Source organism: Lactuca saligna, chromosome 3 (assembly GCF_052625555.1).
Source record: "Lactuca saligna cultivar CGN05327 chromosome 3, ASM5262555v1, whole genome shotgun sequence".
Lineage (NCBI taxonomy): Eukaryota > Viridiplantae > Streptophyta > Magnoliopsida > Asterales > Asteraceae > Lactuca > Lactuca saligna.
In genome coordinates, this window is record NC_136419.1 from 91,290,206 (window position 1) to 91,302,415 (window position 12,210).

At 37.1% G+C, this 12,210-nt stretch overlaps 1 protein-coding gene across 1 annotated transcript; it reads left to right on the forward strand.

Moving 5' to 3' along the window:
• Positions 1 to 4,310: 4,310 nt before the first annotated feature.
• LOC145037007 (O-Glycosyl hydrolases family 17 protein) lies at positions 4,311 to 6,169 on the forward strand. Its single transcript, XM_078985552.1, has 3 exons — positions 4,311 to 4,457; positions 4,526 to 5,623; positions 5,892 to 6,169. The coding sequence occupies exons 1-3, from the start codon at positions 4,406 to 4,408 to the stop codon at positions 5,921 to 5,923; spliced, it is 1,182 nt and encodes a 393-aa protein (XP_078841678.1). The 5' UTR covers positions 4,311 to 4,405; the 3' UTR covers positions 5,924 to 6,169.
• Positions 6,170 to 12,210: the final 6,041 nt, after the last annotated feature.

Genomic DNA, 12,210 nt, shown 5'->3' on the forward strand with positions numbered 1-12,210 from the left:
AACTGGAAAACTGGAAGGTAATTAATGAAAGCTCGTAATCTTGAATATTGGTAACAACCACTCTGTCCTTCTTCCCCATGATCAAGTCAAGCTCTCCACGACTTAACTTCCAACTTTATCTTGGTCCCTGCACATCATAACAAATATGGGTTCCACATCCTATGTAAAGCATCCATTTATCATAAGTGGAAGCCAAATGTAATTCAATTGTAAACATACCTGAAGGAAGCGAAGAAGAATCTTGTGTATATGTCAAAGCCAGTGGGAGTATAGTAAGCTTCCTCGTTCTATATGTCGATGACATATTACTCATAGGAAATGACATCCCGACTCTGCAGGAAGTCAAGTCCTGGCTCGGGAAGTGTTTCGCTATGAAGGACCTCGAAGAGGCTTCTTACATTTTGGGAATAAGGATAGTAAGAGAAAGAAGTAAGAGACTAATTGGACTTAGTCAGAATACTTACTTAGAGAAGGTACTAAAACATTTTAGTATGGAAAACTCAAAGAAGGGAGAACTACCGATACAAGGAAATGCTAAGTTAAGTAAGACTCAAAGTCCGAGTACCGAAGCTGAAATAGCTGAAATGAGCCGAATACCATATGCTTCCGCAGTTGGCTCAATCATGTACGCTATGACTTGTACTCGCCCTGATGTAGCCTTTGCTTTGAGCATGGTTAGCAGATATCAAGGGAACCCTGGCAAAGCACATTGGATTGCGGTGAAGAACATCCTTAAGTACCTTTGGAGGACGAAAGAATGGTTCTTAGTCCTTGGAGGGAGTGATGACTTGAAGGTGCGAGGGTATAGTGATGCCAGTTTTCAGACCGATAGGGACAACTACCGTTCGCAGTCGGGCTGGGTCTTTACCCTAAACGGAGGAGCAGTAACTTGGAAGAGTTCCAAGCAAGAAACCGTAGCTGATTCAACGTGCGAATCAGAGTACATCGCAGCGAGCGAAGCGTCGAAGGAGGCGATATGGCTAAAGAACTTCATTGGTGATCTTGGAGTTGTACCGGCCATAAAGGAGCCCATGGAGATTTTCTGTGATAACGAAGGTGCGGTTGCCTTGACAAAGGAACCGAGGGATCATGGTAGATCTCGACATATCGACAGAAAATATCACTTCATTAGACATCGTGTAGAAGAAGGACAACTCATAGTTAAGAGGATATCATCAGAAGATAACCCAGCAGATCCGCTTACGAAGGGACTGAGTAGGGTTAAGCACTTGCAGCATGCTAGGAGTATTGGGCTGAAGGATGATATTAGTATAGATTAGATAGTATTTAGAAACGTATAATAGATAAATATAATTAACATTTGATGATTAAATAAAGGAGTTTTATTTATAAGTAAAGTTACTGTCATATGTTAATTTGTTTAACTATTGTTTCACTTTGCATGTTTTGACTTCCAGAATAATTGAGTTTATTAGGAATAATCGAATTATTCGAATTGTCCACAATCGTTCATATGTTGGAAGTAGATATGAATGAAGATTGTCATGAATTGGTGTGCAGATTGTCTAAATGGTGTTAGACATAGCAAGGGTTGCTGCAACGTTCATGAGTGCTTATGAACTGGTTTTGAGCATTGGAACAAACCCGCGCTTGCTGGAATCACTTTATGGAATACGATATAAAAGGTGATCGCAAGACGATAATATCATATAGTCTTAAAACCTAGTTATATGATTTATTATTTGTTAATTGATTGTGCATTGATAATGCGAAAACGCATCAGTAACTTGGTGTTATAAAACGCATTGTTGTGTATAGTTGGTTAATGAATAAGTAAATGCATATAAGTCGAAGTTTATCTGTAAATTTTATCCTAAGAGGGTAGAAGAGATATCTTGGCCACTCGATGATTTGATTTGACTTATGTGCCGGGCCCGGTCAGAACTGAATTGATGTGTTTGATTAAGTTCTATGTCGAATAAATCGGAGATCGAGAAATCAAATGCTAGACTAACCATTCCATAGGATTGTCAGCATGATATCTAACAGAGGACTGTACAATCCCTTATCTAAAGGACAAGATTGATTAGATCAGAGTTTGATAGCGTCTTTGAGAGCTACGATTGCAAACCGAATTGTACTTGTATAGTTACTAGACTTATCCAAGTGGGAGACTGTTGGAATAGTGTCTAAGGCTGCAACTATATTAGGCAAGTATTTGATCCGGTTGTGCATGGTCATTTTGGGTTGCCTTCACCATAGCAACTTGATGGATGATTTGTTAAAAGAGAGTAAATATTATAAGGAATAATATATGTTTATTTGATTAATATAAGTCATAGATTAATTGGAATTAATTTGGTGACTTAAAGAGATTAATTAAATAAGAGGGTATAAACTGTCAATTGTTTGATAGTTACACTTTAGACTATAAATCCTTATCCATGATAGGATGGACGATTTCTAGGGCTTGGATAAGCCAAAATCGTCCATAGGGTTATCAAGGAAAGGATATGGATCAACTTAAAGTCTAAGTTATCCAATTAGGGTTAAAGCTGTAATCCTTAAGGAGTCTACAAGTATAAATAGGCCCTAGGGGTGAGGGAATTTGAGTAATCACAACACACCATCTAAAGTAGAGATACTCTGGCCGAATTCCTCCCCTCTCCTCTCTCCTAAATCATCTTGCTTGCTATTGGTGTTTGTAAGCCATTAGAGGAGTGACATTTGTGACTCTAGAAGCTCCAAGACAACAAGATCAACAAGGAATCCAAAGGTATGATTCTAGATCTATTTCAATGTTGTTATTTAACCTAATTAGCCATTAGAAGTCTTGGATTCAAAGCATGTTTAATTAGAAAGCCTAGATCCAAGCATTAGGGTTTTGCATGCGCACATAGGAAAGTTCTTATGGCTAAAACCCATCAACATTTGCATACCTCTATAGTAGAAAAGATGAACCAAATATCTAGAGTCTGAAAGAAAAAGACTGTTTGTTTTTTAACATTTGCAGACTGCTAGAATAAATAAAAATCTAATTAAACCGATTTTTTAGAACTTAAAAGAGTTTTTCAATAACTTTATGACTTTATTATAGATAACTAACAAATACAGATCGATTTTTATGTATTATTGTATAAAAAAGGGAAAATAAAATGGTATGAATTAACGTATATATTTGATAAAGACGAACAAACTTTAATCGGAAAGATATACCTAAACATTGTAATTAAGCATAAAAGAATTTAATGCGTAAAATGGTTGGAAAGAAACTTTGATTTTAAATGAAATTTTCAAAATTTTTATTTTACATTTTCAGTTAAATCAATTAAAAACTGACCATAAATATTTATTCCAAGAAATAAATGATATTGAATTAAATAGTGCATTATAAAATTTGGTACAAAAAATATAAGATAATATTATGATTTTTTTTCATATCTATATAAACAATAAATTATATTAACTAATTGTCAGTTCAATACATATCGATTGAAGGAAAACGGACAACAAGTTGCGCCGCTAGCTCTTTCTGGATGGCAAAATCAATTCTTTTGAAAACATCATTTGTGGATCTAGGAGATATGACATTAGAATGCATGACCCGTTGGACTCTATGAAGAAGCTTCACCGCCTGGGGTGCGAGAAAACCAATGCAAAAGGAAAACAAACACATGTTGATATTCTCGTGCTTTTCCACTTTGCACGCAACGACTTTCAAAGCGGCATGCCCAATTGCGAAACCTCCGCTCCTCAAACCAACGAGAGGAGAGAAACAAAAATCATAATTGTGTCGTTGAACATTTTTCTTTTAAGTATTGTAATTTTTTTTTTCTAAATTGTTTATTATAGATAAAATTGGAATAAATCTAAGTTTAAAAAGAAACAAACCTAAGATATTTGTTTTTTTAGGCTAGAAATGTTTCAAGATGTTTGAAAACTCATTCACATCTGTATCAAGAAGATGACGCGTCTACGGTCTTCAAAAAAACGAACAGTCTGCAAAACCTAATATCTGCATGACACAAACAGAAGATGCTAAAAAAAATCTGCAAACAAAAGAATAAAGAATTTTTTTCAAAGAACAAACCATCTAGGATTGAACCCATTCTTTACGTACATACAGGTGTGGTTTTATCGATTCAACACGACCCATTATAACTACTATTGATTCGATACAACCCATTCTAGCTATTAACTAAAATAATAGTATTGTGCAATAAACACACTAACCCTACTCATTTCAACATGTAACATTTGTAAACCAATAATTTTGTAGAACATAAAGTTACCGTTTGAAGTCTTCACATTTTCAGAAAAAAAATCCGTATCAATTTCCCATTTCCCAAAAACTTTACAGGGCATTACCAACACTCTGACCCATCAGATACAAGACCTTTATTTCTTGTTTCACTTCACTACTTTTCTCTCCGATTCTTTCACAATGTTGAAAATGGCGGGTCTCTTGGCTCCTCTTTTCTTCCTCTATGTTTCTGGTAAGCTCAATCAAAACTCCATACTTCCTTCTTCTTCTTCTTCTTGCTCAGATTTGTGTTTCTATCAGTTGCAGGTCAAGAACTGCTACAAATCTCAAGTCTCAATAACCATGGTTCAGTACAAGAGGAATTACAGTCGACATCACATGCAATGGGAGTATTCTTGGATGAAAGGAAGCTCAACGAGGTGTCAACCAGCATTTTAATGGCGGAAACGTGGCTTAGGACTCATGTTTTATCTCGTTACCCTTCTACAAATGTAACCGCCATTGTTGTTTCTAATAGGCTTCTGTGTGGTGACAAAAGCTTTGAAGACCAAGAAGAAATTTCGAGGTTAACACTTGTTGCAATGGAGAACGTTTATCATTCTCTTGTTAGATGGGGCTTAGAGAGGAAAATTAGAGTTTCTGTTTTGATTTCCTCAAAATGTTTACTCAAATCGTACCTTAAACCTGTTTTTAAGTTACTGGAAGAGATAAATTCGACCTACACTATGAAAACACATGATTTTTCGGATGAAAATGTTGAAATTTTGAGTTCGAACTTGAAATCCATGGCGGATTTGGGTGTTTTCCGGTCGAAAACAGTGAATGTGATATCTTTTGAGACGAAACAAGAGAAACCCAGGTCAAGAAAACTCGCATCGGAGGTGGGTTACTCTGTTCCCTCCGACGCCGCCACGACCCCTCTCCCACCGCTCATCGGGGTCACTTCACCGCCGCCGCTGTCTCTACCTTTTGCGCCGGAGATGCAACCTCCGATGACGGGTACACCTAACAGCCCACCACCGCATTATGGATATGATCTACCGCCCTGCAATCCCTATCCTACACCTCATCACGGCCGCAGAGGTCGAGGTGCAATGGCTGCTCCACCACCGATGGGCGACGGTGGTGCGATAGCAGCCCCGCCACTTTCGCATGAAGGAGTGTGGTGCGTTGCGAAACCGAGTGTGCCGTCGGAGAAGTTGCAGGAAGCTATGGATTACGCCTGTGGAGAAGGCGGCGCCGATTGTGACCCGATTAGTCCCACCGGAAGCTGTTATTTTCCGGACTCCATTGTTGCTCATGCTTCTTATGCTTTTAACAGTTATTGGCAGAAAAACAAGAAGAATGGTGGAACATGTGGCTTTGGAGGGACTGCTATGCTCATCGATTCTGACCCAAGTAAGCAATTTTCCGATTCAAAGATTCAAAGATTCAAAGATTCAAAGATTCAAAGATCTTACTTTTCTAATACAAAATTCAGATGAATCTTTGTAGTTTTTCAACTCAAATAACTTTTCAATACTGAAGTCCTATTAGAATATCATCTGGGTTTTCGTTATCTTCTCTATATTCTAATCAGTTTGGATGCTTGTGAAGATTAAAAATGAAAAAGTTTGACTTAAAAATGAAGCTAAAGATGGTGTTTAAATTTGGGTTATTTTTGCAGGTTTTCATCAATGCCATTTCACGCTTGAGTAATTTTGGGGGGATTAAGTCGATGTGGAGGAGGTTGTGGTTGATTATGAAGAAATTAATGTTTAATTTTGTGATATGTGATTTTAAGCTTATTAGTATAGAATTAGGTGTCGTTGAGAATTTGGAATTGTGGTGGTTTTGATAGTAAATCTTTTGAGAAGTCACCGGAAAAATGTTTCGAAATCGATATGGTTTGTTAGAGAATGTAATCTTAGTTCACAATGAATTTAATGCACTTTGTTTATGTTAGGACTTATTGAAGGATGAATTGATACAACCTCATTTATTATAATGATTTTTAGATGGTTTGAAGGTTGCGAGAGAATTGAGGTGTTGCCTTTGCTCTAGGGGTGAGCATATGAACCGGGGAACCGGTCCGGGAACCGGTACCGGAACCGGCACCCGATGGAACCGGTCGAGTCGGGATCGATACTAAAATTTCATCAATTTTTGGAACCGGGACCCGGTAAAAACCGGTCGTTGGAACCGGCCGAAAAAGTGATTTGGACTTTAAAAAAAAAACCCGTAGCTTTTTGTGGTTTGGACTTTGCTTTTTGTGGTTTGGACTTTGGAGTTCTAATTTGGACGTAAAAAAAAGTGGTTGTAAAACAAAAAACCCACCGAGAAACAGTTTACATCTATTTTAATTGACAGATGAATAAAAAGTTTCAATCCTTGAATATTTTCTTCTCTTTCGGAGCATACAAATATTGTTTGCAGGACGAGAAACACTAGTGTGTTTTTCCATAAACGAAATAACACATACACTAAGAATCATAAAATAAGCCATACTAACTTTATCTCAATATTACATTCGTTAAAGTAGTACCAATATCACGTTTAGATGATTAGATCATTTAGAATCAAGAAAATAAACAGTAACCAATACATTCGAACACGTTTAGATCGTTAAAAAGTAAACTTTTGCTCATGCCTCCGTATAATGCACTGCTTATAAATATCATATCCTAAATACACCAATATCATCAAAAACACAATTTTCGAGGTTTCAAATTTGCAAGATTTTAATCCACATATTAGAACCGTATGATTTGGATACTTAACAAAAACAAACAAAATACAATATACAATAATATGTATATGTATATACTCAATGTATATGTATATAAAAAACATAACAGTTTTGCATTTATGTTATTGATCTTCGAGATTATAATCACATTCAATAACCGGGCATAAAGCGAAACCGTAACCCCAAAATACGTTGCTATTTCTCGAAGACCGGTTCCAAAATCGAAAACCCGGCAAAAACCGGACCCGGAACTGGAACCGGTAGAACTGCCGGGCCGGTTTGGTTCTGGATTTTGGCCAAAGCTGGTTCCCGGGTCGGGTCCTGGTCGGGCCGATTCTGGGCGGTTCGGTCATTTTGCTCATACCTACTTCGCTCTGTTTAGCATCTTAAAGGCTTTGTTAATAGTGAGCAACATCGATATTGCTCGCTATAAATATCCATATTGTTGGCTATAAAAATCAAGATGGTTTCACATATATTGTGTTAATAGTAATGTTTTAAAAATCGGTTTGAGTCGACTGGCCGAGCAGAGAACAGGAGAACAGCTGGTTCTACGCCGATTTCTAGACTAGATCGAATTGGATGTTTCTCCAAAAATTGAGTTGAACCGGTTCATAAAATTGACAAAAGACCGTATGAACTATGAATCTGTGAATTAGACTTGGATTTCATTTAGTCCGTTAACACAATTTCATTCCAACAAAGATTGAATATCGATCAGTCATTAGGTTATTTCTCGATCTTCTTCCCATTTGAGCATTCAAACGTTGATATTCTCAAATTAAAAGTGGACATCTTCAAATTAATTGTCAGATCTTCTGAAATTGAACATCTTCCGAGTGTTTGACGGCCATTGTACCATGTATGTGTTCGATTTCTCTAAATCGAGTGTCAGCTAACGACCAACTTGTCTAAAATTGTTTTCTCCAAAAATTGACTTTTGTCTTTGACTTTTCTATTTTTCTAAGGTACCTAGGTGAGTTACATTACTGTGTCATTATATATAGTGTGTATGTTGGATTGTAATTTTTACATTCATTAGTATCTATGTTTATGTGTCCATGATTTTACTATGTTCGGGTTGACCTGACGATTGAACGATTTGAAAAGGGAACCAATCTCTAGATCGGTCAACTACAAAAATCAGCTTTTACAACATTTGTTAATCGTAAAACTACATGTGTGAAGCCTGTAATCTCGAGATTCATTGAAAGAGTCAAAAGAAAAATGAGAAAATGACTTATAGTGAAGGGAGCTGTTCTAAACGTGTGAGAGAAGGCTGACAACCAACTACACAAAACCAGCGGTGTGTTGTACCATAAAACTTACAACAAATATGTGGGAAGTGTGACTTCTAAATACAATCAATTTCCAGCTGAATACAATCAATTCACAGTTTAATACATAAAATTCACAACTTAAATACAAAAATCAGAGTTTAATACAAAAAATATACATTTTCAGCCAAATTCCCTACTTAAAACCTACATTTATACTTTCTGATATGAAGACTAATGTTTCTTTCAATGTTTAATTTACACAATATTCACAATTTAAATTTTACATATTTTATTCAAAATTAGAGAAAATCAGATCTATGTGTAATGCTTTTTTCATATAATATTTTAGAAGTAATATAATAAATTCATGGTTTAATAAACAATTCATAGTTTAATATACAGAATTATATATTCACAACCATATTCTCAACTTAAAACTTACATTTATACATTAAGAACTAAAGGCTAATGGTGTATGACAATTAGCCCAAACACAACAGTCGTGCGATACAAATTAAAAGGGCCTTACCGGGAACTAGCAACACCTTAATTAAATAATACTTTAGAACTGCTCCTACGACATCATGGGAAATACACATAAAAGCAACATTCGTTTATTAAAGGTTCTATTCTTAATACCGCAAGGCAATATTACCACCCGAATAACACCAACAACCAAGGGTCCATCATTTATATTGAAACACATCGGCAAAGGCAGGTAAAAAACATTCTTTTCAACCTTTCTTTTTCTTTATATATCAACATTAAGTAATGATCATTTCTGATTCTAACTTAGGCATCAAAGAGCATTACGGGGCCTCCTCGATAATGATCCTGACTTAGTGTCTATCTTTTTTACAGCGTAACTTCCGGATGGGTTTATTAGGGTACAATAATATACATAATACTGAAAAATACTTAACAATTAAGAAGGGGACATGCAACCTAAAAGGATCTATGTCTTCACATTAAGGCAACATACTTTGAATAACAAAATATAATATGCATCCTAGTGATTTCTAAAATCAAAAACGAAAGATACATACCTCAAATTTGTTATAGATAAAAGTTACTTCAATCACTCAGTTGAAGAGCTTGAAAAGCTAGCACCAAAAGGATGATGCCTCTAATGGCTCACACCTAAACTCTAGAACTAGAAGACACTTGGGGAGAGAGGAGGAGAGAGTAAAATTTCGTTCATAAGCTTCTAAGAAAGAGTAGCCACAAAATTACTGCATGATGGATACTATTTATAGTTTAGGTAACTTAGGGACAAAGCAAGTTAAATAATGGAGTTAATTTCAATTAAAATCCTTTCCTTATTAACATCCAGGAGGCTTCTGGAAACCCTAACCGTCCACCCTTGGATGGTTCTATAATTGCTTCTTTTGTTCACTACTGAATAATTTCAATTCATCCCTTGCACCTTTAATTAATTAGAATTAATCCCAAATTAATCCCAGATTAATTTTGATTAATAATTAATTAATTCTAATTGATTTCTCAATAATTTATTAATCATCTAAACTTAAAAATCAATTACTTTAACAATTGATCTCATGTTAATTTATTAATCACATAATAAATTTGTAACACCGTAAATTTTCAAACAAAATTTTCATTTTAAAATCACATAAGCCTCATTAGCACAATCACAAAAATCCCATTAATATCAAGTTATCAAAACACACGTTCAAAAATTATTTATAACACAATCCAGGACTCACCAAAAATATATCTCCAACTCGTGTGTATGTACAATCAAGCCGATGCTTTCCCGTGATGCTGAGAGGTACCTGAAACACATAACACATAACACAGTAAGCACGAAGCTTAGTGGGTTCCCCAAAATACCACACATATCTCATTAGCCTCTAGTGGCTATGCTCGAATAAGACCCTCCGGTCAATGTGTCTTAGTGGGACCCTCCGGTCCCACAACTCGGGTGGACCCTTTGGTCCTAACTCAGTAAGCTCAGAATAATACACAACACAAATCACAAAGAAATAATGTAGGATATCACAATTCTCAATATACCACATAGGACCCTCCAGCCACACAAAGAATTACCACTCTAGGTAAAGTATAGTGAGAAAACTCACCTCGTAAGAAATCGGATAACCTCCAACTCAAATCATCGGTCCAACCTCCGCCTAACACATACGATAATTATCTCTAATTAATAACAGATCTCAAAGAAGCTAGACTAACCCTTCTATAAACTCACAGAAGGATAAAAGACCATTTTACCCTTCCATGGCTTTAATAGTCCACAAAGTGACTAGTCAACTAAAAGTCAACGGCAACGCATATGCTGCACGTACAGGCCCTCTATGCTAGGCATACTCCTTCGCCATGCATGCATCGGGGATTCTCAACCCTACGCTGTACGTACTGGGATTACGCTTAGCGTACGCCCCAGTTTTGGTCTTTCTATTCACTTGGTCTTAATCCGTTAAGATCTTAGCTCAAATATCAGATATGGACTCCCTAAAGTGCCATACTTCATAAAGTCTGTGACTTTAAGCCTTTGCATGGTTGATAAAGTTACAAATACCAAAATTCTCACCCTCTATTCTCAAGAATGCTCATATCTCATGCATGGATTGGTTTAAACGTCTAAGTCTTGATTTTAATGACTCTACACCACTAAAGACACTCAAAGGAGCTGATAATAAACTATGGAGCTCAATATCTCATAAAGAATCCAACTTTGGGACCAAATCCCTAAAATGAACTAAAATGATGCACAAAACAAAAGGGTGAAAAATCCTTAAGCTTTATACCTCTAACTGAAGCTACAACCCCAGATAAGCTCAGATCCAAAGCATGGACTCCCACTCCTTCCTCTTCAAAGCTCATTCTTCACTCCAAAGAAACACAAGAACACTTAATAACTCACAAATGGACACACAAGCTCAAGTGACAAGAAATTAGGGTTTGAGAGGGTTGATGTTTGGGAACGGTGCCCAAAAATGAGGCGATCATGTCCTTTAAATAGGGACACACCCTAAATTAGGGTTTTCACTCTAGGCCTAGTACGCCCAGTGTACCCTCTGGTATGTCCAGTGTACTAGGTGGCTTCCACGTCAAAAACAGGCACATGAGTACGCTGAGCGTACCCCGCATACTTATTTACCACCTTTTTCTCATATAAGGGCCAAAATTGATAATCACCAAAAGAACAAGGGTTTATAAAGTATACTTGGTCTCAGGATGTTAAAATTCTCCCCCCCACTAGAATCATACTTCACCCTCGAAGTCATGCTCCAGAAATAACTCTGGATACTACTCGCGCATCTTGGACTCCGACTCCCAAGTCTACTTGGATCCCTTCGGATGTTGCCACTGGACCTGAACCAGGGGCACCTCTTTGTTCCTCAGAACCTTTACTTTCCGATCCAAGCTCACTATTGGCCTATCAATATAATTTAGGCTCGCATCCACCTGAATGTCCTCTAGTGGTACCACCGCCGTCTCATCGGCTACACACTTCCTCAACTGAGACACGTGGAAAGTATTATGAATCTGAATAAACTCTATAGGTAGCTCCTACGGGTAAGTTACCTTACTCACTATGGTGATCAATTTGAAAGGACCAATGTACCGGGGCCCTAACTTTCCCCATTTCCTGAATCGGATCACCCCTTTCCATGGGGATACCTTTAGGAGGACAAAACCTCCAACCTGGAACTCTAGCTCGGATCGTCTCCAATCTGCGTAGCTCTTCTGGCGACTCTGGGCTGTCAGTAACCTCTGTCTGACCTGTTGAATCTACTCATTTGTCTTTAGCACTATCTCAGTGCCACCCATCACTCGTTGCCCTACCTCTCCCCAACAGATGGGAGTCTGACACCTCCTCCCATATAGAAGCTCGAAGGAGGCATACAAATACTGGAATTGTGGCTTTTGTTGTAAGAAAACTCAGCCAAGGGAAAATAGGTGTCCCAACTTCCTCCAAAGTCCATGACACATGC

Coding starts and splice junctions, on each gene's coding strand:
- LOC145037007 (XM_078985552.1), top strand. CDS start 4,406: ATGTTGAAAATGGCGGGTCTCTTGGCTCCTCTTTTCTTCCTCTATGTT. Junction 4,458..4,525: donor TTTCTTCCTCTATGTTTCTG/GTAAGCTCAATC, acceptor TGTTTCTATCAG/TTGCAGGTCAAGAACTGCTA. Junction 5,624..5,891: donor GCTCATCGATTCTGACCCAA/GTAAGCAATTTT, acceptor TTATTTTTGCAG/GTTTTCATCAATGCCATTTC.